At 52.9% G+C, this 24740-nt stretch overlaps 11 protein-coding genes across 11 annotated transcripts; 5 read left to right on the plus strand and 6 right to left on the minus strand.

Annotated features, from left to right (window-relative positions):
* Positions 1-436: 436 nt before the first annotated feature.
* On the minus strand, positions 437-4290 carry NMT1 (glycylpeptide N-tetradecanoyltransferase; the record flags this gene model as incomplete). Its single annotated transcript, XM_062940865.1, has 4 exons — positions 2615-4290; positions 2195-2565; positions 1412-1592; positions 437-1345 (listed from the first exon to the last, which is right to left on the minus strand). Exons 1-4 carry the CDS (start codon positions 3935-3937, stop codon positions 437-439), a joined length of 2784 nt encoding a protein of 927 aa, XP_062799723.1. The 5' UTR covers positions 3938-4290.
* A 329-nt stretch (positions 4291-4619) lies between these two features.
* Positions 4620-5837, plus strand: QC764_511440 (uncharacterized protein; the record flags this gene model as incomplete). Its single annotated transcript, XM_062948362.1, has 1 exon — positions 4620-5837. One exon carries the CDS (start codon positions 4620-4622, stop codon positions 5835-5837), a length of 1218 nt encoding a protein of 405 aa, XP_062799724.1.
* A 684-nt stretch (positions 5838-6521) lies between these two features.
* Positions 6522-7255, plus strand: QC764_511430 (uncharacterized protein; the record flags this gene model as incomplete). Its single annotated transcript, XM_062948361.1, has 2 exons — positions 6522-6826; positions 6886-7255. The coding sequence occupies 2 exons, from the start codon at positions 6522-6524 to the stop codon at positions 7253-7255; spliced, it is 675 nt and encodes a 224-aa protein (XP_062799725.1).
* A 3-nt stretch (positions 7256-7258) lies between these two features.
* Positions 7259-7674, minus strand: QC764_0086540 (uncharacterized protein; the record flags this gene model as incomplete). The annotated part of the gene is made up of 2 exons (XM_062940866.1): positions 7259-7443; positions 7631-7674. 2 exons carry the CDS (start codon positions 7672-7674, stop codon positions 7293-7295), a joined length of 195 nt encoding a protein of 64 aa, XP_062799726.1. The 3' UTR covers positions 7259-7292.
* Positions 7270-7539, plus strand: QC764_0086550 (uncharacterized protein; the record flags this gene model as incomplete). Its single annotated transcript, XM_062940867.1, has 2 exons — positions 7270-7304; positions 7380-7539. The coding sequence occupies 2 exons, from the start codon at positions 7270-7272 to the stop codon at positions 7537-7539; spliced, it is 195 nt and encodes a 64-aa protein (XP_062799727.1).
* Positions 7675-8070: 396 nt separating the features above from the next.
* On the minus strand, positions 8071-10865 carry QC764_511420 (uncharacterized protein; the record flags this gene model as incomplete). The annotated part of the gene is made up of 2 exons (XM_062948360.1): positions 10261-10865; positions 8071-10201 (listed from the first exon to the last, which is right to left on the minus strand). Exons 1-2 carry the CDS (start codon positions 10524-10526, stop codon positions 8071-8073), a joined length of 2397 nt encoding a protein of 798 aa, XP_062799728.1. The 5' UTR covers positions 10527-10865.
* Positions 10866-11134: 269 nt separating this feature from the next.
* QC764_511410 (uncharacterized protein) lies at positions 11135-13114 on the plus strand. The gene is made up of 4 exons (XM_062948359.1): positions 11135-11708; positions 11783-11868; positions 11922-12839; positions 12889-13114. Exons 1-4 carry the CDS (start codon positions 11542-11544, stop codon positions 12960-12962), a joined length of 1245 nt encoding a protein of 414 aa, XP_062799729.1. The 5' UTR covers positions 11135-11541; the 3' UTR covers positions 12963-13114.
* Positions 13115-15917: 2803 nt separating this feature from the next.
* DHH1 (DExD/H-box ATP-dependent RNA helicase dhh1) lies at positions 15918-19205 on the minus strand (the record flags this gene model as incomplete). Its single annotated transcript, XM_062948358.1, has 3 exons — positions 15918-18985; positions 19044-19104; positions 19162-19205. 3 exons carry the CDS (start codon positions 19203-19205, stop codon positions 17432-17434), a joined length of 1659 nt encoding a protein of 552 aa, XP_062799730.1. The 3' UTR covers positions 15918-17431.
* An 854-nt stretch (positions 19206-20059) lies between these two features.
* JID1 (J domain-containing protein 1) lies at positions 20060-20884 on the plus strand (the record flags this gene model as incomplete). Its single annotated transcript, XM_062940868.1, has 1 exon — positions 20060-20884. The coding sequence occupies one exon, from the start codon at positions 20060-20062 to the stop codon at positions 20882-20884; it is 825 nt and encodes a 274-aa protein (XP_062799731.1).
* QC764_0086600 (uncharacterized protein) lies at positions 20211-21102 on the minus strand (the record flags this gene model as incomplete). The annotated part of the gene is given in 2 exon segments (XM_062940869.1): positions 20211-20248; positions 20254-21102. Coding segments are annotated over 2 exon segments (264 nt in total). The 5' UTR covers positions 20480-21102.
* An 802-nt stretch (positions 21103-21904) lies between these two features.
* QC764_511380 (uncharacterized protein) lies at positions 21905-24349 on the minus strand. The gene is made up of 2 exons (XM_062948357.1): positions 22400-24349; positions 21905-22332 (listed from the first exon to the last, which is right to left on the minus strand). Exons 1-2 carry the CDS (start codon positions 23343-23345, stop codon positions 22037-22039), a joined length of 1242 nt encoding a protein of 413 aa, XP_062799733.1. The 5' UTR covers positions 23346-24349; the 3' UTR covers positions 21905-22036.
* Between the last annotated feature and the right edge of the window lie 391 nt (positions 24350-24740).

Genomic DNA, 24740 nt, shown 5'->3' on the forward strand with positions numbered 1-24740 from the left:
ACAAAATGTAGGGTTGCCTGTGCACGAAGACCCCTCGGTCAATTGTTGACTTATTTGCCCAACACGGCTACGGCCAATTGATCTAGGAGCAGACGCCAATTTTTGTAGCCACCCTTGCAAGAAGCAACAACTGCTGATGGGACGGCTGAAAGCTGGGAGGGTGACCGAGTAGAGACAAGAAGAGAAGAATTGGGTGACGGTTTGTCTGATCATCAAGCCCTATCAACGACTAAAGTTGATGGTTTGGCCTTGAAATCATCCACCAACTACTTGATCAGGCAACGCGGACATCTTGGTGGTGGTGGACTGTGATAGTCTTGCAAAAAGTCTAACCCCGCTTTAATCGCCCTGGATTTATTTATCTACGATCTTCGATAGGCATCTACTAGGCTCACCTAGTCTGTCTATACCTCTCCAAGTCTACCCCCCCTCCCACTCACGCCCTCCCATCCAACCTCTCGCCCATCTCACACCACTCCCCAATCAACTCATTAAACCACTTCGTCCTCTCCATACTCGGCGCATGCCCCATCCCCTCCACCACCAACCCCTTCCCCGGCTTCAGCCACTCCATCAACACCTCCCCATGCGGCGAGCTAATCATCCCATCCTCCGTCCCATGCATGACCAAAATCCTCTCCCTCCCCACCTTATCAGCCATCTCCTGCAGTTGCTTCTCACTCTTGTAATGCCACCCAGCAGCAATCAACTGCAACAAAAACCCCTTCAACCCAAACCGCTCCTTATCCATCCTCTTGTGCATCTCCTGCGCTACAAACCTCTGCGCATTACTCTCAAACCTCCCATACTCCTTCAAATCCGTCCCCGCAGGCGGCAAAACTTTCGGATCTTTCCCAGCAACAGGCACCTCCGCATCATCCGGCAACGGCAGCCACCCATGCGCAAAAATCTGCCTCGCCACCCCAGCCACACTCTCATCCGGACTCTTGGGCATCAACATCCCCAACCTCGACTTGATATTCTCCAACCAAGTCAACTCATAATTCTTAATCTCCGTCGCCGTGCAACAGAGCCCCAAACTCGAGATGGTCCCGGGGTATAAACACGCAAACTCCTGCGCAATCATCCCCCCGAGCGAAATTCCCACGACATGCAAACACCTCTTCTCCTCTCCCGTCTTCAGAAACCCGACCTCTTCCGACGTGACGAGGTCATAAACATCCCTCGCCATCTCCCTGCTAGAATACCTCATCAGAGGCTTCCCACTCCCCCCCACCCCCCGGTTGTCAAACACCAGCACCGAGTACCTCTCCCGATTCAAATGCCCAAAGTGATACGTCTGCCTCTGCCAGCCAGTCAAAAGCCCGCCGAGGCCCATGATGAACTACTCACCTTCCCAGTCAAACATCAAAGCGAAACCAAAAACAAGCGAAAAGAAAGGGGGACGTACGACTAGCTTGATGGGCCCATCCCCGTGAACCTCCCAGTTGATCCCAAACGGCCCTCCCCTCCCCTCCGCCACGGGACACAACCCCTTGCGGTCCGGCTCCAGGTTCCAGATGGCTGTCGGAAAGGCCGGGTGGGCGAGCGTCTCGGCCACGGTGGGGATTCCGAGTTGGGGGTCGAGGGTCCTGTTTGGTAAGGTTAGTGAGATGCCCATGAGTGAGGAGAATGAGAGGTTTGTGGGCTTGCATTGTGATCGAGACGGGTAGTCAGATCAAATTTATCCTATGCTATAAATCTGCTAGCTTAGGCACGGTGTTGACAGGATGATAGATTTCTGCCAAATTTATATCCGGTCGGCAGTCTGGTCGTCTCAACTTTTGTTGTTATCGCCGCCGGAGCGAAGCGTTCCTGAGCCTGAGCCTCGGCGCGAGCGCCACGGCGGCCCCCCTGACCCAAATGACGTAATCAGCATGTGAATCCATCAAAATATCCCTGAACTGTCCGCGGTGGAAGGGTTAGGGTGTTGACAGCAAACATTGATATGGTGGTCTATCATTTATACAAATCATAGACAATTCTTAGAAGCCGATCCAGATCAATGCTATCACTGATAGCGGTAGTTCACATGGCTCAAAAACAACCGGACAGTCTACTTTTGTATCCAGCATGAAAAATGCTCCCTGAACGCCTTTTGCTTTCACGCTACCACCACCAAACACGCATCCCAACAACTCGAAGCTATTACATGGCCCTGACTCAAAGCATTACAAAGCCCACACCGCTAGACGTGTTCTCCTCCAGCAAATTCCTCTTGTTGACACCACCGTGGATAGGGTTGGCCTTGTAGTTGAATAGATAGTAGTGAAGCTGCCCATCGCCGGGGTGGAACTTTTGCTGCTCCAAGAACAGCGAGTTATCCATCAGCGACAGCGCATTGAACACGTCAAACTTGGCCTTCTTGGCAAGAATGAGCATATCAGCCATGAGGGCATTAAGACGAGCCTTGAGGGCCGGGCGGTCGTCAGGGCTCTTGAGAGCAACATCCGAGGCGTAGTAGAAGAGGTAGGCGGCGCGAATGGCAGAGTGCTTCTTGGACCGGATGACCGACGACTCGAGGCAGTAGAAGGAGAAGAAGTCGGTGATTTTGCCGTCGTCGCCCTGGAGACATGTTAGCGCAGAACAGACATAAACGGGGCGAGATGCTAACCTCAACAACATATGACCAAATCACACGCTCACCAGGCGCCTCTTTGTTATGCAACAACCAATGCGACACCTCTTCCTTGGACCACACTGGAGTCAGATCAAAGCGCTTCAGGTACGCCTCGACGAGAACCTGCACCGCGTTGAGATCCCTGGCTTCCATCTCACGGAGCCCACGAGTCGACGTGTTCTCGGGGACCCTGAACCTAATATCTTGCAACTTGGGGGTGCTGTTGGTTGGGCATGGGCTGAAGCCAACCTCATACAGCTTCATCCAGTTCAAGGCGCGGTGGTAGTATCGGCAGGTACTAACTGGCCGAGGGAGGACAATACCACCCGTGTAAATGGCCTGCCAGATGCCATCAAGGTTGATGCGCCGTGTAATCTCCTTGATGAGCACTGGCGCAAGGCGCTTCCCTCTGAGCTTCTTGTGAATGCAGAGGAAGTTGACCTCGGAGCTTTGAAGAATCTTGTCCCGTATCCGCATCTGGGTTGGGATGGCAGAAATGAAAGCGCAAAGGGTATCGCCAGTGCGAATCCCAACGTGCCATTCCTTGCGCCATCCCGGAGACAGCAAAGACCACCTCAGCAGAGAGCCAGAGTACTTGAACCTAAACATGGCCTCGTCATCCTCCACGTAGTGACCATACAGAAGCTTCTCTACCTCTTCCAACTGCCTCTCGTCCGTGAGATCCATCGTGACCCAGCGGAACTGTGGAAGCGCAAGTTCAATGGGTTCGGTTGGAATGTCCTCCACTTTTTGGACTCTGACGGGACCCTCCTCGATGAGCTTGGGCTCCTCATCGAACTGAGGTACTGGTTGTGTGCTCCAGAACTTGTACGAAGCCATATCCTTGCGGTTCTTGCCACTCGTTGCCAACCCGGTCATGATATCCTGTAACTTGAGCTTCTTGAAGGCTTCGATGGCTTTGGCCGTGTTGTCCGACGAGCCCGGGGCATCCTGTGCGCCGAGAAGTTCATTCCGCAAGGCAGGGTTGAGGGTGAGGAATTCAGCGATCTGGTCGTTTGAGAGGCCCGCGATGGCCTTCTTGGGGTCGGCCTCGACATCGGCGGCGGTCAGCTCTTTGGGAGGGCCTCCGCCGAGGGCTTGAGCAAGAGCTTGTTTGGCCTTTTTCTTCTTGCTCTTCTTCTTCTTCTTTGCGGGAGCTTCTGTGTTTGCGCCTGCTTGTTGTGTCTCCTCCGCTTCGGACCCCGACTCCCCTTCCGACTCGGCTGTGGTGCCCTTGGCAGAGCTTAGGTTGACGAGAGCTTCAGCAGCCTTCTCCTGCTCCTTGGTCGGGTCGACCTCTTTCGATTCGGTCGACATGTTTGGGCAATATCTGGGACGTGGAAACCAATGTGCGAAGATTCGAGATGCATGAAAGGTTCAAGTCTCTCCTTTTTGGAACTTCGGCAGCAGAGTTGTGGTGTCGTGTCGGCAACGGAGCTTGGTGTTTCAAGCAGGTGTGCGGGGCAGCTTCCAGGTTACTTCGACGCGGGCCCCCCTCCAAGCTTTGGGAGTTTGTAATGGTGGGTCTCAACGCCCAGCTCTTTATCGATAAGTCTTATGCAGTATTGCTCGGTTCACTGTTGTCAACGATATTGCGTCGACCGACACTCATCATCAGTAGGTATCCCGAGATATACCGGCCTCATTTCGCTTTCTTAGAGCATACTAAATGTCAAGATACAAAATCATCCAGCCTTGTTGAAGTCACGCAAAAAGTATGGATCGAGTGCTCACCTCGGATTGCGGGGCGATGAGCTTCTGATTGGTTACGCAGCAGATGTTTCAATCCAAACGACAGCGCTCCGCCACTGTTGCCTGTCGCCGCCCAAGTGTGCAGTGCTCAGTTCCCGACCCCTGCCGTCCTCTCGGTGTTTGTGGTTCAAGGGGCGTTCAGCCGCTTCTCTTTATTCGCAATCTATTCAGCTTTCTTTTTCATGCTCGTCCAACATCATCTCAATCAAGCACCTACATCTCACGCCAGACGGTAGCAATCGCAAGCATGGGCAAACCAACCCCTCCGGCCTATACACCCGGCGCCGGTAGCAGTGCCGACGCCGACCCTGACGCCTTGTCACTCCACACTCCCACCGGTGGTGTTAGCGACCCAGCCTTTCCTCTTGATCTCGATGCTCCCGACCTGGGAACTGATGACCTCCCACCTCTCTACTCTGACATCGACAATGACGCTGGCAGCGGTGCCCCTCTTTTACCACCTGGAACTCAATTCGGCCAGTCCGCCGACCTGGCACCCAAGCAGGTTGACCAGAACACTGGAGTCGAGGTCTTTGTCACCTCGGTGTTCGAAGCCGACCCTAAGCTTCTAGAGAAACAGATCAACATCTCTGCTGCAAAGCCACCGAGGCCATTCGTGAGAATCCATGGTACTCACCGGCAGATGGTGGAGGAGAACGGCAAAAAGACTGAGAAAGCCGTGACCGACTTTGAAGTCTCTGTCGAACTCACGCCCTATCTCTTCTCTGATGTCGCCACTCAGCTCTCATGGCGTGAGACACGTACGGTTGAGAATAACGAAAAGACCTGTCGAGGCACTGTCTTCAGAAAAAGAGCTCCTGGATACAAACAAGACATCGAGGTTGGCACAGGCCCCAAACCTACCCTGGCTGAGTGGTGCCACCGTTACTGCGCCAGCCATGCCACCGTCAAATGTTTTGTCCTCCGCCGTCGTGTTGTTGGCTTTGACGAGGAGAAACTTCGAAGTCAGCTCGACGCTCTCGTCCGCAGCACCAACTACCGCGGCAGCGTCTGCATCACCTTCCCGGTCAAGGACGAATATGTATTCATCTACAACGACTGCTGGATCAACAGGTGGCGCCACACGAACTGGATCCGCTGGATCTTCTATCTCACCTTCCTGTGGATCTTCTCCTGGCCATTCTTATACTTCTTCACCAAGACCTTTGAGGTTGTGACGGCGGATTGGGACTTTTCCAGGCCGCAGGAAAATGGCAGACTGGCCTATGTCAGCATGTCGGAGGATCATATCTACAACACCTGGGCAAGGGCCATCAGCCGTGCTGTTTTGGGGAAGAGGCAGGCGTGTCTGGACCACAATGATCTTGTTGCGTCTCACACTGATGGGCCGGATGTTGTGGCTGACGTTATGGACGCGGTCAATGCTCCGAGCTTTGTGAGACGAGGTGTCACGGCCATTGCGCATGTCAACCGTCAGCTTGGATGGGGTTCGGACTGGTCGTGATGCGGTTCTTCTGTCTTTACCGTTGTTCCTTTTAGCGATTGGGTTCATTCATACCCCCTAGTTTATCTCGTTCCCCCATAAAATTGAAAACTGTTTCTGGACACCACCAAGACACATTGCCATGGACGAGGACCATCCCCTAATTCCCGAGACCGAGCACCGTATGAGGTGTGACATGTTCGACCAACATCTCTCTGCCGAATATGACCGTCCCTTTCAAGACACTCGTAATTCCTCTTATCTGCTGCATCTGAGCGCGGTGAAAGCGCAGATGCGGAAAAGTTGACCGCATTGAGCAGCACATTTGGCTGGTCTGGTGGTTAGTCGGGGACCCACCCGTCCGCATCGGCCGCACCGCCCGCACCGCCCGCAAATGCCCCACTCGCTGCCGTCCGCATGGACCCACACCTCCGCAGCCTCCGGGGTGTGTATCCGCTCCGGCCGGACGACATTCCGCTGCATTGTGTCTGACGAACCTGTGAGATGGGGGTTGTACTCGGAGATACTGAGACATTCGTGAGCCCGGGAGTTCCCTGGTATTGAGTGATTGTACGATGGAGCGTTCGTGTATAAAGATGCTGTTGTCTCCTTCATCTCATCTTGTAAATCATCATCACGAGTACAAGTTCCAATAACAACTACCACATAACCACTCCAACGCAACCCTACAGAAACCAACACAAAATGTCCTCCCCAAAGACTTACCTCATAACCGGCACCACCTCCGGCATCGGCCTCGCCCTAGTCCAACAGCTCCTCTCCCAATCTCAAAACGTCATCGCCACGGGGAGAAACATCGTCTCCCGTTTCCCCTCCGACCTCGTCACCTCCCACCCCGACAACCTCAAGTTGTTAGAACTAGACATCGCCTCCCCCCTCCCCCACCTCCAATCCATCGCCGCCCAAGCCTGGGACCTCTTCCCAGGCGGCATCGACGTCCTATTCAACAACGCAGGCATGTCAGCCATGAAACCCTTCGAAGAAGCCTCGTACGTCCACCCTTATCCCCTTTCCCGTTTCCCAACCCCCCGCTAACCCCAGACATCAGCGAAGAATACATCTCCCAAATCTACACCGTCAACCTCTTCGGCCCCATGCGCCTCACCCAAGCATTTCTACCTCTCTTCCGGAACAACCGTAAGGGCGTAACAATAGCCTTCACCTCCTCCTCATCAACCTACACCCCCCTCCCCTTCATGTCCCACTACTCCGCCTCCAAATCCGCCCTCTCCACCACAATCACCTCCCTCGCGAAGGAACTCCTCCCCTTCCACATCTCCGTCCTGGCCTTCGAATGCGGTGGCACAGTCACCAACCTTGGCCAACCGCGCCAATCATCCCTCTCCCCCTCCCCCTCCCCTCCTCCCTCTTATCACCACCACCACCACCACAAGAAACACCCTACGCCCAAGGAATAACCTCCCTGATAACCATGTTCACCCGTGATCCGCCAGCTTACATGCCCGGGTCCCCCTCCAAAATGGCAAAAACCATGGTCTCAGTCATCAACAAGATCCAAAAGGGCGAAAAAGTACCCGTCAGGTTGGTCCTAGGGAGCGATGCCTGGGAGAGCGTGAACCAAAACCTGGACGAGACGCAGCAAGTCCTGCAGGAGTGGAAACACGTCAGCTGGGGGACCGATCGGGACGGGGTCAAGGGGGGCGCGGAGGTGGATTACCTTCGTGCTGTTAGTATCTTGTGAGAGCGATGATGGTTTCGTCGTAAGGGATAGAGGTGTTTGGTTCTAAGTCGTTGATGAGCAGAATATACAACAAGTCGATCATATAACACACAACAACAACACCACCCTTTCACCCATCTCCATAGAATCTTTCATGTTAAATAGGGGCAAATACACACAGCAGTAGTTTATTCGTAACCAAAGAAAAAGTTCAGCCCCACGTCAAAGTCCCAAAACTCCAGCCCATGAATACCTCAAGTCTCTTGTCGCGCAACACACAAAGAGAGAGAGATCTTGAAACCTAGTAGCAGCCCAGCACCCAACCCCATCACCAAAAATGAGGATACTGAGAATAAAAAATAGTAATAAAAACAAAGGCAAGAATTTCCGCGCGCGGGCAACACATATTTTTCAGTTTTGCCCAGGTATCCCCACCATCCGCAACGCGCTGTTGTCCCAAAAAAAAAAGAAAGAAAGAAAGCAAGAGCATAGTTCCACAAGGATGAAGAGTTGATACAAATATTTTCCACCTAGCACCAACCAACCACCAGCCTACTCCCTGCTCGCCTTGCCAGCCACCGTCGCAATAAAGCTTTGGTACTGCGCATCTTCGTCGGCTGCCTCCACACCATTATACACCAACCCCCTCGACCGTGAGGCCAGCTCCTGCATTTCCACCTTGGGGTGCTTGCCGCTACCCCTAGACCGTGAGCTCAGCTCAGTCATCTCGATCTTGGGCGGGTTGGTAGCCCACAAAACCTGCGGGGCAGACGGGGTTTGGTGTGCCGGCTTCTTTTCCCTTTCTTCCATCTCAGACTCCTTGTCCTTGGCGGCCCCGTTGGTTATTCCGCCCATCTCGGTATCTTCTGTCTCTGTGCCGTCGCGCCTCGGCAGCCGCATGGCCAGCAGGACATACTCTGACCTCGTCATCGTCTCCATTATCCCCTCCATATAGCGCCGAACCTCTTCCTGAGGAGCCACAACTCGAAAGAGATTCTCGAGGTGGCGGCCGCTGGGGGCCAAGAGCCTCACGGTGAGGGGCTCGTAATAATCTTGGTCGGGGTCCGCCTGCGGATACTCTGACTTGCTGCCCCGGCGGACTACCAGGAAAGACGCCACGACTTGCTGTCCCGCTCCGGGAGACATTGGTATCTGTTCCAGAATGCTGAATTTCGGAAACATGTATCGATCACCATTGCCACCAGCAAACTCAAAAAGGACAGCCGAATAATCTGGCTTGGGAGGCGGTGGTGGTCCTTTGGATCGAAGGGCTTGCTGTGGCTGAGGCGCCGTTTGCGGGACTGGTGTAGAGGAGGCCGAATTGTTGCCACTGCTATTCACTCCGTTGGTGTGCTTGGCTACTGTAGGTGTCGTTACCGACGCTGGCGTCTTCGGGGGGTGGGCTTCCTTCTCCTTCAACGCCGTCCGCAGCTGATCAATTATCAGCTTCAGGTCAGTAGCGTCTGAGAACTGGGTCTTGTTCTCCGATACACGTCGGACCATTTCCCTCGTCTTAATGTCATCCAGGGCCTTTTTGACCAAGGCCACAATGAGCGGATCGCACCCATTCGGTGCTCTCAAATCTGCAGATGTTTGCTTGGCATTAGAGGTCAAGACAATATCCAGGATGGCCTTGACTTCATCCGCAAAGTACTTCACTGTACGGCCGTCTACCAGTAGCCTTTCAGCTGAAGGCCCAGCGGTGCTACCGCTGCGCTTATTCTCCGCTGTGATGGCATCAATGATGGCCTGGAATCGGGCAAGCTCTTGTTTGGCAGCTTCGCCATTGGCGACACGCTTCATTAGATCTCGCAGCTCGGCATCAGTCCCTGCTCTAGAGGCCAGCATCAAGATGATCGGATCTGTTCCCGGCGCCGGTTTTCCTTGCGCAGGTGTCCCTGGGGCCGCCGGAGCACCATTCATCGGAGGTTTAGCCAGCGCGGGGCTTTGCCCGGCAGGGAAAGCCGCAGCGCCTGCGCCCGCCACCATGGTGGGATTGGGCGAAGGTGGAAGTCGTGGCGGCTGGGTGCCAAACGGCGCCGTGATATGTGGCCTCGCTGGTGGTTGCGGGGTGACTGTTCCTGGAGACAGGACTGATTCCATGCCTCGTGGAGAGGCAACTGGTCTAGGCAGAGCTGCAGGTATGGTGGGCGTCATGCGCGATACTTCTGGAGCCGGCGGTTGGTTGGGAGTTGGCGGCTGACCCGGTCCTTGCGAATTTACCCCAGCTGGCTGCGCCGCCGGAAGAGTGGGAGTCTGGGTCGGTGTCTGGGTTTGCGGTCGCGCCTGACTTGGTGCTTTCGTCTGTGTCTGAGCTTGACTTGGAGGTTGAGTCGCTGGCGCGGGAGCAGAAGACGGCGGCTCGGCAGATTGTGTCACTTTTGGGGTAGCCGGTGGGGGCATGACCCCATTCGGGGGACCATATTGCAGAACTGGTCGCTGGGTGATCGGTGGAGGCGGAGGCGGTTTCGGGTCCTTGACAGCATACATGGTTGCCTCGAAACTGTGCGGCTCCACGATAATGGTCACATTTCCCAGCTTCACCATGCTGTCCTTTGGCGGGTTGTTCGGTTCCTCAATGATTTGTCCCTTCTTCTTGACCGGTTTGGACCAATACTTTGGGAATATGGCTTCCGACATCCATTGCTGCCGTGATCGTGCGAGAGACTCGGAAAGGACACCACTGGAAAGAATATGTCAGCATTTCGCCCTGCCACAGCATGACAAGCCAAGGGAGCGCACCTCTCTGTGACCGACTGATAATCCTTATTTGAGAGATCGTTTGGTTGTGGCGAGTCGACGGTTGGCAGGGGCTTGCCAGCACTGATCGATTTCGGTAACGGCGTTGGAACCTCTTCAACCGGGGCGGGTTCTGGTTCTGGAGCCGGGGCAGGTGTCGGCGTCGCAGATTTGGAGACGGACTTTGGTGTCGAATCGGTATGCCTCCGTTTGGCAGCCTGCTCAACCCGGGCGGCAGCGCGTGCTGGAAGCTTCCTCTTCTTCTCCATCTCGCAAACTATTCAAGCCCGACGTGTAGAGTTGGCAAGTAGCTCGTCATAAGCACATCGGGATCGATCGAGATGTCGAGCTGGAGCGTCGATGGCGAGCAAGCAATTCGATGTTGATGGCGGGAGGGAGATTTATCTAGACAGATGAGGTTAATTAAAAAACAAAACAAAAGAACCCCCAACGAAGCAAAGAAGAGCGCGCGAGTGCGCGTGGGCAATTGAAGGGTGATCAGTCCCAAGACGTGCTGCTGATGGCAGAATGCAGCTGGAAAAGAAGGGACCGAGACCGTGACGAAGGCACCAGCAGTTCCAACCCCCAAAAGAAAATGGGTCCAACTGGGATTTGGGAAGCAGCACCTTTAGCAAGCATCGGCAAAAGCTGGGGGATGGATGCTGCTCGATTTATCAAGCACGCATTTCCTGTGCGCTAAACTATATCTGGACCCATCTCCTGCCGTCTGATTGGCCCTAGCTAATCACAGGCCATGAATGCGCCGCTGTAATTAATTGGGGATGCCGGATTGGTCCCCAAGCACCTCACCTCACAAATGGTTCTCTTGTTCCTACTCCTGCTGTATCTTGAGGTTTGGTAAAGTGCAGCAGAGTGATCCATCTCTTACATATCCCAACATGTGTCCCATCACAATGCGCTCCGTGTTTTCCAGAGCAAAGTCCTGCTGATGATGAGTTGTTGGACAGTGCGGCTGACCGGGATATCTGGTGGGGATCAACTAAGCCGCATGATCACAGTTACCGCCACTAACAGAGTGTCACGCATTTCATGCAGTGTTCTTATAGCACCACTATCAGCTCACAAGGTCAACTGCATGTCCCTGTCCAAGCTCAGCAGTGCAACCAGCCACACATCTGACGACGTAACACGGGCCGTTTCCAAGCTTCAAGCCACCATCTTATAAGTTAGCAAAGGCGTTTTTTCAGGGGCGTTGGCATGCTCATACTTGTTTCGTTTTGATTCATTGCAAAAACATCCTCCTATATAGACGGACATCTTCTCATGTCCCTGAAACCACTCACTCAGGCTGCTTTATCCCGGAGCTCTGCATCAAGGATGCTGGACCCGGCTGTTATCTCCGGCCTCTTCGTGGGGCTTGTTCTCGGTGTTCCTGTTGCCGTATATGCTCTGTTTCTTGGGTTGAGCTCGATACCATTCTTTCAGCGCCAGTATGACTTGACGTCTTTCATCTCTTACAGCTTACTACTGTTCTTTAAAAAACTGACTGCAATGCACGTCCCAGGTTCTTATATGCCCACAATATCCACAGCCTGTGGTGGCCAGGCGCTCGAAAGAGATCCAACCAGCCCCAACGATACGGCTTCGCAAGTCAGTCTCCTGCCCACTTTCTCATGAACCTCATCACACTGACTTCCCCCCAGAAAACCAAGCAACCCCCTTCCTCCTCGGCACCCCTGACAACGAGTCCCTCTACGCCTGGCACGTCCTCCCCCTAACCCTCTACAGCAAACATTCTCCCACCCTTATCTCGCGCCCCGACGAGGGCACATGCCACAAAGACTTCACCAAAACCCTGCAGTACGACCTCCTTCTCAACGACCCCGACGCCAAAGTGGTTGTATCCTTCCACGGCAACGCCGGCCACCTCCTCCAATCCCACCGCCCCCGAGTCTACCACACCCTTTCTCTCAATCACCACCTCTTCACCCTCTCCTACCGCGGCTTCGGCCTCTCCACCGGCTCCCCCACCGAAGACGGCCTCAAAACCGACGCCATCTCCCTTCTCAACTTCCTCCTCAACGAATGCCGCGTCCCACCTCAGCGCATCGCTTTACTCGGGCAGTCCCTCGGCACGGCTGTCGTCGCCGCAGTGACGCATCATTTTGCTGTTAACCACCAAATCGACTTTGCTGGCTCGGTCATTGTCGCTGGATTTAGCTCGTTGCCCACTATGCTAAGCGGGTATCGCATCGCGGGCTTCATCCCCGTGTTGAGGCCGCTGTCTTGGTGGCCTTGGTTGTTGAGGGTGGTGATGGGTAGGGTGGTGGATAAGTGGGAGAGTGCCGCTCGCTGGCAGGAAACCACGCGTGAGGTGAAGCGAAGGGGGGGTAGGTTGAGGTTGGAGATGGTGCATGCGAAGAATGATTGGGATATTCCTGCGGATGAGGATGGCAAGGTGTTTAGGGCTGCGGTGGGGGGGCTGGTGGGTGATAAGGTGACGGAGGGTGATATTGACAGGTTGAAGGGGGAGAGGGTGGTGGGGGATGAGAATCAGGGGTTTGTGGCCGAGTGGATGGAGGAGGGGGTGGTGGTAAGGCAGGAGTTGGTTCCTTTTGGAGGTGAGTAATGTCAACATGAAGGTGATGAAAGGTTGCTGACAGACTGCAGGACACAACGATGTCACGTTTTATGCGCCAACGCTGTTGGCTATCATGAGGTCATTTGAAGGGGTGGAAGAGTGAGATGTGAGGCTGTGGAGGGTGGTAGGGAGTGGGTTTAATGTTTATACTCTGCATAGAGACTTACGAAGTAACTTTTATTGCTCATCATTCCATAAGGTGCATTCCCATCTTGTGGTTTATTTTTACGATGTGATTACCCATCCCATCACTTGTCATGGTGCTGCATTTGACCAATACTCAAGCCAATAAATGGAACAGCTCAGACTACTACATACTAAGCTTAGACAAGGTATCTGGTTAGAGCACAACTCGGTCTGTTGAAGAAAGGACTGGGATTGACAGAATGTAAGCTCAACTTAGGTACCCAGGTAGACTGGTAAATGCAGAGGCTTAAGCTGGGAGAGCAGTTAGCTGAGGCTAGGGGAGGTAAACAGTTGGAAGCTTGGAAGGCTTGAATTATGAAAGAAAATCCATATCTATTATGAAAGCATGCCGACTGTGAGCTTGAGAGGTAAGCTCGGGGGAGGATCACGACGTATTGGTTCGTCACTCCATAAGATTACACGTCACAACTCCATATATCGGGCCTCAAATCAGTGTTGAATCTAACCATGACTCAGCCCCCTGTACGATACCCCTGATTCAACGATTAACTATCTAAGCCTTACCAATTAACTACTTATGTAATCTCCAAACAAGTGTGGAGAAACGCAAGTCTTGATGCAGTAGATGGACAGGGAAGATTGAATACCTAGTTCGACTCAGGCAAGGTGGGAAGGTGACATAGATGGGTATGGTATCCTCGTTTGGATCGTTTGCTTTTGTCAGAGGATACCATCATTTTCAATCACAGGCTTCAAATCAGCTGTCTGGGTTCCAAGCTCAACAACAACCGCCTAAATGAACCCCTCAATGAAGCCCAGATTGAGCCCCTGATTGATTGATCCGGACCATTCTGTAAAGCCCTCTCCATTTTAGACCGCAGTTTCCATACCATGGCCATCTAACTATCCGGCAAATGTTGTGGGTGTTTGATAGAAGCCACCAGCATCAGCCTTTCCCTGATCCGAGCTCCCCACCTTGCCATCGTCTCCAACCTTCTCACATCCCTTGTCTTTTCCTTTCTTGTCATTTACCGGACTTATGGGATTTCGAAAGAAGTCTGTACGCGTGGCTGACCCGGCACCGGAATCGTCACACGGGAGAGGTGCGTAACCGCGAAAGTTTCGGTCCTGAGCTTGGTCTCAGATCATATCCTTCCAGGGCTATGCCCTTGAGTCGGCTGCTTCTTTGGTGTCTTGTTCTTGAACCCAATTGATTGTCCACTCGACGAAGTGCATGGCTTCCGTCGGGTCTTCGGCGAAGCTTCTGGGGGTTGGATAGGGGCTGACGTTTGAGTGGACATAATAGTCAGTGTGGTTGCTGGTAATAGAAGTACTGAATCCGCTGGATACAGTTTGAGGTAAGCTGAGAGTGATGGGGAAATGCTTGGAAGATGTATGAAAGGAGCAAAGGAATAGTTATACATACATACCGTAATTCACCTAGCTATTTTACCTCACCATTGCTACCTAGGTGAGTCATCCGGGGATGCTCCGAAACTCTTAGATGATTGATCTACACAACCACATGCACATTATTGACCCCAGCCAGGATTGCTATAGAATTGCATCCTTCTAAAGTTGACCGTCCAGTGTTTCTGGTTGATTTCCAGCTCTATACGTGACCTCAAGATGCTTCGCTGCGGTTACATTAGCTGACTGTTGGCTGACAACGCATCCTCAGTGATATATTGAGCCGTCCAACCCATATGCAGCGCAAGCTATGCGAGGTAATAATGTTATCAGCCGTAAATCTAAACATCTGACGTGTTGAGCGCAGACTTTGTTTATTTGCCTCGGTCTTTGAGCATAAAAGCTTTCCTTGTCATCGTTATGTCACAGACTTGTCGGATGTACCTCTAGTCACCGATCACAGGGCTGTTGGTGGCGAGGTAAGACATTAGAGATGTACCCCTCTTGATTTCCTCAGGGTCAGATCCACTATTCTTTTCAGATGGCCTTACTTCTTTTGATGCTTGGTCTTGGTTGTGTGTGGACTTCCAAATCAGTAGCTACTGAGAGTGATTAGCTAGCTACTTACCTACATATGAGATCTGATCCATTACACGAGGCTCGTGGACTTCTCTCTCACCTACATTCTTGACAGCTTACTTTGTCCAATGGCCGTCCCAGCTCCTTCGGTCCCTGAGTTGCAATCAGCCACCGTCCTGTTAGATACAAGCGGTCAGGATGTTCAGCAGCCGAGGGGGTAAGATGTCTTCGCCAACTTCCTGTATGCAACGGACGACAAAACTACCTTCCAAATCGAACGACGTTTCAGTGTATTGGCTGCGTTTGACCTTCAAATGAACGGGGCAATCCTGCTATGGGGACGACCAATATGAAGTGGGAGAGGGAGGGGAGAGGGGAGGGATAGGGGAGGGGAGAGGGAGAGGGGAGAGAGGGAGAGGGGAGAGGGAGAGGGAGAGGGAGAGGGGGTGAAGTAAGCTTAATTGACCACACTCCAGCGACAAACTCGAATATGCCACGCCGCATGGATTCGGGGGGGAACAGCCGTTCATACAGCCAGTTCATGGTTGTGGTAGCCATGGCGATCTGAGTTGGGCATGTGTTCTATGTCGCTGTCGTGTTCTTGTTCTCTATAACTGCAGGAGAGACTGGGTTAACGACGAGCGGCACAGTTGTATATAGTGTGTTTTGTCTTGAAGACGGTGAAGAGGGGAGGGGAAAATCTCTCGTCACGAGCTGAGGCCACGCGGCACAAAGAGAGAGGGACCAGGACATATTGCATCATGAGCAAATTATGGACCGGATGGGATTGAAGTCATACCGAAAGACCAGAGCACTGCAGGCCGACGACGGCCCAGTCCACTCATCATCCAAATTCAATATCAAGCCGCACAGGACACCAAAAAGTGAGGAGATAAACAACATCAATTGTCTATGTAACTTGTCCCAAGAGGCCTCAACCGGTTCACCAAGCCCAAGCTTAAATCTTTCGAAAAAAAACCCGCTCAGTCAGAAAACCCATCAAATCCTCCCAGAGCTCCCCAAAAAAAAAAATCATCTTTTCCTGTTTTCTGTGTTGTTTTTTGTCAAGTCCTCCAAACCCTCCTCAATCGTATTTGTTGTCGATGGCTGATCATGATCCTCCCAGATACCGAGAAAATCGCCGAAGAGAGGTGATGACTTGTTCCAAAATTGCTTTGACAAGAGATAGAGTCTCTGCCAAACACCAAAGATATGCCAGAGTCGCTGTGAAAATACAACCAACCAGTCCGCCGGACAAGGGCTAAGATGGCCGTTGCAAATCCGAGCGCTGCCGACCTGTTCCCTTCCAATTCCAAATCTGCTGGGACTCAACATGATCCCCCAGACTATCGTGAGCCTGTAAACAGTCCGTTGTCCTTGATGGGCGTGTGAGAACACCATCCCACCACCGCCGTGAGCGCAAGTCGACTCTATGCGGAATACCACCGTTACCCCAGCACCGAGCCAACGCCGAAAACGCAGCCGCATACACTCATTCCCTCCAAGCCCAGCCGGAAAAAAAATGACAACAAGGAAATCGTTGAACGCCTCCAGGAGCACGAGGGAAAATATGGGTACAACTCCATGCCTTTTCCCCAACCAGGCAAACGCCAACAGCCCGAACCTCCAGTTCCCATATACGCCGATTCCCAGTTAAGCCAGACCCGTGAAATGAACCAAACGCCGTTGTATATGAACCATCTCGCCGGAAAACCCATTACCCAGGCTCACACCACCTTCTTCCCAGCCCAACCGTCTCCTCGAGGGCTCCAACCAACCATGCGAAGTCCATGTGCGCGCCATTTGATACTTTTGTGAAGGAAAAATTGCATTTCCCAGGGGCATCTTGGCCCAACTCGTCCTATCCTTGAAGAAGAAATTGTGTCCCAGTCGAAAACAGGGGCTGGGCCTCTGCAAACGTGATGAAAAGACCGAATAACGCGAGGACCTGAGCGGGAAAAACAGCCAAAAAATGAACGAGTACATCGCAATACAATGTTACAAGACTTCAAACCACCCGCGTGCTAACCCTGACGCTCGCTGCGAATTTCCAGTCGTCGAGGAAGAAGCTGACTGTAACGCGATGACGACGAAAGATGTTCGAGATTAAGCCCGAGGGCAAGAAGAGAAATTAGTTGTTGTGATGTATGATACAGCCGATCTTGCTCGAGATCGTGTGATGAGGCGCCATAAAAAATGCTTGGTAGCCTAGGCGCTGTTGCTGTGTGAGAGTGCTGGTGCAGATGCAGGTGTCCTCGAAGAAATCAGTCGCGAAAGGTAGGGTCGACGGTTGAAGCCGCCGGGGCCGTTGGGAGTTGACGGACCAGAGGCGCAGAGAATATGTACAATGCCAAAAGGAAAATAAACAGAAGAAACACGTAACGCCATGCTCATGGTGTCCCACCTGCGTGACGTAGAGGAAAGAGTTTCAGCACCTTAGTTGGGCCCAGAAGGGGGCTGCTGAATAGGGGTTTGCCCCTGACCACCACGACCACCGCGGGTCGGATAGCGGGAAGGCTGGGTTTGCTGGAACCCACCGCGGCCTCGGCCATTGCCCCGGTGACCGCCGGGGTTTCCACGGGACTGGTACCCTCCGCGGGGCGCAAAACCAGTGTTGGTTGCCCGGCCGCCTTGGTCCGGGAACTGCTGGAAGCTGTTTGACGCCTGATTGCCTTCAATCTGCTGGGGAGCCCGTCCCTGCCAGTTTCCCGAAGCACCTCCCGGGCGGGGACCAGCGGGTTGAGCCTGGTGAGTTGGTGGGTTCATGGGCTGCTGTTGACCCTGCTGCTGGTTACCAGCGGGCCTGAAGTTGGAAATGGGCCGAGGAATCGACTCGGGATTCTCGTAGACGTAGAGACTCTTGTCAATGGTGGCAGGAATGGGCTGGATTTCAGTGCCCAAGTCACGTTCAATGTTGTAGAGGTTGAACCTGTCATCCCAGTTGATCAGGTTGATGGCCAAACCAAGATGGCCGTAACGGCCCGAGCGACCGATACGATGAAGATATGTCTCGGCATTCTTTGGGAAGTCAAAGTTGATCACCACATTGACAGCCTGAATGTCGATACCACGCGTGAGAAGATCCGAGCAGACGAGGTTGCGGCAAACACCGTTCCTAAAGTCGTGGAAGACACGGTTGCGAGCGTGCTGCTGCATCTTGGCGTGACTGTAGAAACACGAGTAGCCCAACTCAGTGATCTTCTTGGCCAAAAGCTCGACACGGTTGGTCGAGTTGCAGAAAATAATGGACTGGTTGATCTGCAGCTTTGAAAAGAGGGTGTTTAGGCAGTGCACTTTTTGCTTCTCCTCAACGTAGGCGTAGTACTGGGTGATACCGCGCAGAGTGAGCTCGTCCATGAGGTTGATCTCGTAAGGTTCTTTCATGTTCTTATCAGAGAAATCCTTGACCGAAATAGGGAAGGTGGCTGAGAACAGCATGACCTGGCGATCCTTGGGGTGGAACTGGAGAAGTTGTTCGATGACGGGGGTGAACTCGGCCGAGAGAAGCTTGTCAGCTTCGTCCATGATGAACATGGGGCATTCACTCAAATCCGCCACCTGCTTTCCAGCCAAATCGAGGATTCTGCCCGGGGTGCCGACCACAATATGGACGGGGTCCTGGAGACGGACAATGTCATCGCGGAGGCCTGTGCCACCAGTGGTAACCATGACGTTGACGCCGAGGTGCTTTCCAAGCGTCTTGCAAACCTGGGATGTCTGCATGGCGAGTTCTCTGGTCGGGACCAGGATAAGACACTGGATCTTGTTGATTTTGGGGTTGATCTTTTGGAGAGCGGGGATGACGAAGGCAGCTGTTTTGCCGGTTCCGTTCTTGGCGCGTGCAAGAATATCACGCCCGGTGAGCGCAACTGGAATGCTTTCTTCTTGGATGGGCGAGGGCTTCTCGAAACCAGCTTCGAAAATGCCCATCAGTAAGGATCGCTTGAGTCCGAAGTCCTCAAACTCCATGCCCTTGGTGTTGGTGACATCCTGCGCAACAAAGGAGTGTTAGCAAATCTGGTCAGGAACAAGCATGAGGGGGACAAACCTCGGTCTGTTGTCTGTTGTCTTTCGTGGGAATTTTCAAGTTCTTCTTCCACTCGTCATCACTGATCTGTTAGCCACCACGGTTCATGGGGGTCGAGAGCAAGATGTCCGCCACATACTTCAAGCTTGTCGCCTGGAGCTTGTCCGCGAGACTGTCGGTCATTTTGGCAGCAAAAGGAGGGAAATCTTGGGAAAAGAGAGGTAAGTCGGTCGGATTCGGTGGCGCGGAGGTATCCCGTCCGTCTTGTTCAAGTGAGGTCTTGTGGTCGGTCGTGGTCGTGTCAGAGGCGCAAGACTGGCTCTTCCAGATTGCGAATCAAGGTGGATGTCGTGCGGTCGGTGGGTTGTGGGTTGTGAACTGCTATACCCGTCGCGGCATATGTTGGGAATCGAGTTGTGGGTTTGATTTGGTCGACCGATATGTCGTGGAAGCTGTGGAGCTAGCTGCTCGTCTGGTGGTCTGGTGGTGTGGTGATCTGGTGAGGCTTGCTTCGGTGGTTCGGGGAGTGGAAAGTCAGGACAGAGAAAACAGTGCGGTTCTCTGCGAATGGGATGTGGGTGGTGGGGGACAGTGAACAGATTGTTGGGGGCTCGAAGTGGTTCGTGTGTTGCTCGAGAAGTCGGTGTAGAGCCGGGAGAGTGATCTGGAGTCGTCGATGCGGGGCAGAAAGATGAGGCAGGCAGGGCTGAACAATTCTCTGCAGCAACCACTCGAAAAGTTCGGGACGATGATGGTTTCCTCGTCACGTGCCCAACAGCGGTGCTTTCTCCTAGAACAGGGGCGGTGCTTTGGCAGCGATAAGATAACCGGCTGTGGGGTTGATCCACACTGTAGAAAGGCCAAGACGCCGATGGTCCCGTCCCCTCCATCGTCCTAGGTCCCGCATCTTCCCTTTTGCACTTCAACCAGACACTAGTATCCGCCACTGTCGCGATCACGAGTTGTTCTTGTGTTGCCGGCGCCATGGTCCTTTTCCTTCCTTCAAGCCCTGAAAACATGATCCTGTCAACTTCACCATGATGCTGCTCAAAAGACATACCGTTACACCATTTGCCTTGACCACTTTTGTGCTGCCATCAGCTTCGATAACGTCATCGTGTCAGCTACCGCGCTGCCATCTCCAGAAGCGCTCATACGCCTCGGTTCAGGACAAGCCACCGAAATGGCCTACTTCTGCAAGCCCCACTCCGTATGAGGTCTTCGGACTTACCAAAGACGATGTATACACCAAAGCACGGTTCAACCAGTTGGTCAAACTCTATCATCCCGATCTCCACCATCACTCGGCCCACGATGGCATCCCCCATGTGACGAAGCTCGAGAGATATCGCCTCGTCATTGCGGCCAATGACATCCTCAGCAATCCTCAGAAGCGTCGACTCTACGACCTCCACCGAATTGGCTGGGGAAATCACACCGACCCACATGTTGAACATCGGGCGGCAGGGAGGTCATGGAGGAAGGAGCCTGGGAACGCCAGCCAGAACGCCACTTGGGAAGACTGGGAGCAATGGTACCAGGAGAGGGATGGCAAAAAGCAAGAGCCGGTCTTCATGTCCAACTTTGGCTTCGCCACCATCTTGGCATGCTGTGCTGTTGTTGGTGTCTGGACCCAGGTGGCATATGCCGAGAAGAAGTCGGCAAGCATCTTGAACCTGCAAGCCCAGCAACAGGCCGTCATCACCAGAGAGATGATGTCGCGCGAGAGAGCGAAAGCGGCCATGAGCCGCGAGGGTAGGGTTGAGACATTCTTGTTGTCACGAGAGCTTGGAAAGTCGGAATATGATTTACCAGGACACGGAGCCTCAGACGGTGGAGGTGGTGAGGCCGAGGCGCCATGAAGTCGGTCGGGTTGTATTCGGTGATTTCTGTCAGCGAGTCGCATAGTCGGTCATCCTAGACTGTATACAGACCTGTACTGTTTTCTGATGGTGCCTGTTGCTTGATTCAAGCCAGAGAGACACTGATTGTATTGGAGCGACCGGCCCTCTTGTCGTAGTGGTCGTTTCGTTGCCGCTGGCGAAAGAAAAGAAGAAGAGAAAACCCCAGATTCTCTGCGACAACTCCAGAAGGACGGCGTCTGCCCCCTTCCAAAGTAGGTTCAACGAGTCGCTTGCACGTGGCGGGGTCAAACAGGAGCTATGGAAGGCTTATCGGGGCATGATCACGTGGAGAACCGGATAATAGAATATCTGAAGACTTTATCAGAGTTCGGTCTATCACTGTGTTGTGCGTCTCGGGCGTTGAGGCTGCTTAGGGCATTGTCTATGTGCACGGGCCAAATCCCTTATCCATCGGTGTCTTGTTCTTTCCTCTTGTCCCCGAGCCATTATCTGTTAGAAATGGTGGCTGGGACGAGGCTGCGGAAGACCTGGGAACCGAGTTGAAGAAGATGAGAAGGTGGTGGAGCTTAATTCCACTGGAGTAATACCTCTCCCTCACACAATGGTGGCCATAGTCCGAGATCCCATATCTATTTCGTCATGGGAAAGGGCATCTTTCATCCTCATGTTAAGTATGGTTCACGGAGCTTGCATGACTGTTAAAAACAGAGACTCGGTTTTAATGTGTCTGATATGGCCTTCTTACCTGAAAATAGAATTCATTGGCCAGCAGAGCCTCACGAGGAGGCTATTAGACCAGATGATATAACGCCGAGGTCAGGTAATGGAGATGGATGACGAACTTTGACAACATACATCAAGCGCAGATGCTTCAATTGTGTTGACAGGCTTCCATCGATGGGAACAAGATGTTGGCGAAAGGCACCGACATTCCCTGCCTCCGCAATGGGTAAACTTTCAGGGGTTGGCATGCCAACACTTCTTCACAACACGCATAGTAGGTACCGAACACCAAGTCTCGAAATCATCGTGTTTATTCCACTCTACCAACCAAGCATATGGCCTCTAACTACAAAAGAAACCTCTTGATGCCCCTTTCCAGCCCAGGTCAAACCCCAAATTCCGATAACCTAGAGACCGATATCTAGTCTAGATGCCACTGACCGGCAGCAAGATCTTGTAAGCCATTGCCTGCCTCTTCCCCAGCGGAGTCCGAAAGATCCTCCGGAGATCCATCGGAGTCGCGTCCTTGTCCTGCGTCAGCTGCCTATGAACCTCCTTGATCAGCTGCCTGACCTCCCTGACAACATCAAGGTCCATACGCCGGGCCTCATCGCTAGGAAGCATGAGGAAGCGGTCGACATCGATGTAGGTCTTGTCGGCGTCGTGGAACAGGGTGAGCCAATCTTCAGGTTGGCCCTTGATGCGGCGCTGTTCATGGTAAGCTTGCCAAGGGTAAGGTTAGTAGCAGATCGTGATGAAATTGTGATGAGACGGGAGGCCAAGACTCACTTGTAGAAAACCACCTCCTATAAATCTCCAACCGCTCCCTATCCTCCCTGCTTCCCTTCGGAACCTGCACGACAAAGTACAAAACTTCCAACCCCGGCATCGAGTCGATAAACCCCGCCACCTCATCCGGACACATGGTCCAGTCCCCATGAGGCACGATGCTCCCGTCAACATGGATGCAGCACTGAAAAACAGTGTTTTGCTTCGCGCAAGCGCGCTCAGAACTCTGCTTGTACACAACACCCACCTTCTTCAAATCAGCCATCCCACCCGGAGTCTCCGTCCCAAAAACAGACTTCTTGGTCTTCTCCCCCTCGTCCCTAAGCCTGGATCTCCCCGCGGGAAAAGACAGCTCAGGATCAAAGTAAGGCACGAAAAACTGGTTATTAACATGAAAGTAGCGAAAGTCAGACTTGGGGTTTGACGTCGCGCCGGCGAGGAAGTCGAGCACGACAAGGTCGTGGTTTGTGTCCATGGGTCCCCAGGCGCGAGAGAAGGGGAGGTTGCCCGGGTTTTTTGTGGCGAGAACAACAGCCTGCTGGGCTGCGCGGCTGACGGAGCCCATGTCCTTGTTGATACGATAGCCCGAGCCGTCAGTGCTTTTGGGTTTGGGGTAGTAGGTCAGATGCCAGGTGGGGTCGACCCAGTTGCCTTTGTCGTTGGTGTAGCCCGGGATGACGGCTTTCTCGACGTTCATGAAGTGGATGCTGGGTTTGCGGAGGGCTTGGGTGAAGATCTCTTGCTGTATCTCGAGGGGGAAACGCTTGAACTGGGGGAATTTGACGGGGCCTTCGTCGTTGTCCTTGGAGGCCTTGGAGGCGGCATGGGTTTTCTTGGTCGAGGTGGTTGCGGTGGCCTTGCATTTGGTGCTTTCGGTGCTGCTGGCCTTGAGGCGACCCTTGGGGGTGGCCTTTTTGATCAAGGCCTTCTTCTTTTTGGGAGGCATGGTGGCGGTCGTCTGATGCTGTGGGAGAGATTTCGGCGAGGGAGAGAAACCGAAACTCTTGGAGGAGAAGAGATTTGGGAGAATAAAAACAACCTCCTTACCGACCTCACTGTCCTGGACTGTCAGGGAAGGAACAACGGGTCACGAGGGCGGCGAGCAGGTGATAAGGAGCGATAAAGGCCCGATAAGAAAGGCAGAAAGAAGCTCAGATGTTTGGCGGTGTATCCTCTGGTGGTCATGGAGGCCAGGGCAATGTTGGGCTATCTCTAACAGATCCTCATATCGTCTAGAAGCTGCGGGTGTGTAGATCGTATCGCCATTGTTCATCGAAAGTCTTTGAAAGCTTGATAGTACAATGACCCTCCTGTGCTTCCGCTGCTTGGGATGGTTGCTCTCTCGACTTCCACGGAAGCCTGATAACGAGCATGACAATGAATGGCAAAACCCCGCGGCAAAGACCGAGAGCAATAGCCCGCCGTAGGGTTTTAATGCAGTATCGACAAGACTGCTTTTGGTGTGTTGTTGGATTAGGAAGCCTGTTGATATTTAATTTGCACTGGAACTTAGAACTTGCAGTGTGGTATTATGCCTACCTAAGTCCGCATCACTCAACTATTTGGGCCCATTGGCCACATTGGACCACAAAGAAAGCAAACTACAAGACTGAGTGGGTATGCAAGAGTACCAAGGTTCAAACGTTAGGACAGAGTCGTTGAGTGAGCTGGACACATCATTTGCCAATACGAGACACAAGATGTTCTTGCGCACCTAGCTGATTGATGTAAGCACCAAACTGTATTGATACAACTATACAAGATCTCGTCACCTTAACACAGAAATTTACAGAAAGAATATTAGTATATTTTACAGACAGAATATTGGTAAGGGCTTGTGTAACGTCCTTTGAAGCTATAATTGTGCATTGTTGTGGCCGCAAAGATGAGGAGCAACATCACAAACAAGATATTGCTAAAATGCCTCTGCACTGGGTTGTAGACCGTATTGGTCAACATGACAAACACCTGATTGGTTTGAAAATACCATTCTGTTCTTCTCAAGATCCAATCAACATTTTCCCCTGCTTCCATGCCCTATGCGTTGTCACCCAAAATGCAGTTTTCGGTCGACATTCCAACATTCCCTACGTCACTCACGTCAAATACCATCGCTTGACACCTCACCACGTGGCACGACGCGTGCAGGAATGCAACAAGTCGCGACGGTGACTCAATCAATTAAAAGCCGCAGGGAGGGTTCCCAGCAAACTGTGCTTGATTGGGTCGCGGTCGCGTTCCCCTGGGCCCACTTTTACCCTGAAAAGGGAAAGTAAACAAACATGCCTGATTGCGTGCAGGCTGCAGCTGTGGGGGCAACCGCAGTGGCGATCAGGGTTGG

The sequence above is a fragment of the Podospora pseudoanserina genome, chromosome 5 (assembly GCF_035222485.1).
Source record: "Podospora pseudoanserina strain CBS 124.78 chromosome 5, whole genome shotgun sequence".
NCBI classification, from domain to species: domain Eukaryota; kingdom Fungi; phylum Ascomycota; class Sordariomycetes; order Sordariales; family Podosporaceae; genus Podospora; species Podospora pseudoanserina.

What these genes read in the sequence shown, in the direction of transcription:
- QC764_511410 (XM_062948359.1), top strand. Translation starts at nt 11,542, where the DNA reads ATGTCCCTGAAACCACTCACTCAGGCTGCTTTATCCCGGAGCTCTGCA. An exon ending in CCAACGATACGGCTTCGCAA is followed by an intron (nt 11,869 to 11,921) that starts GTCAGTCTCCTG and finishes ACTTCCCCCCAG; the next exon opens with AAAACCAAGCAACCCCCTTC. An exon ending in GGAGTTGGTTCCTTTTGGAG is followed by an intron (nt 12,840 to 12,888) that starts GTGAGTAATGTC and finishes GACAGACTGCAG; the next exon opens with GACACAACGATGTCACGTTT.
- QC764_511380 (XM_062948357.1), bottom strand. Translation starts at nt 23,345, where the DNA reads ATGCCTCCCAAAAAGAAGAAGGCCTTGATCAAAAAGGCCACCCCCAAG. An exon ending in TAGGAGGTGGTTTTCTACAA is followed by an intron (nt 22,333 to 22,399) that starts GTGAGTCTTGGC and finishes ACCCTTGGCAAG; the next exon opens with CTTACCATGAACAGCGCCGC.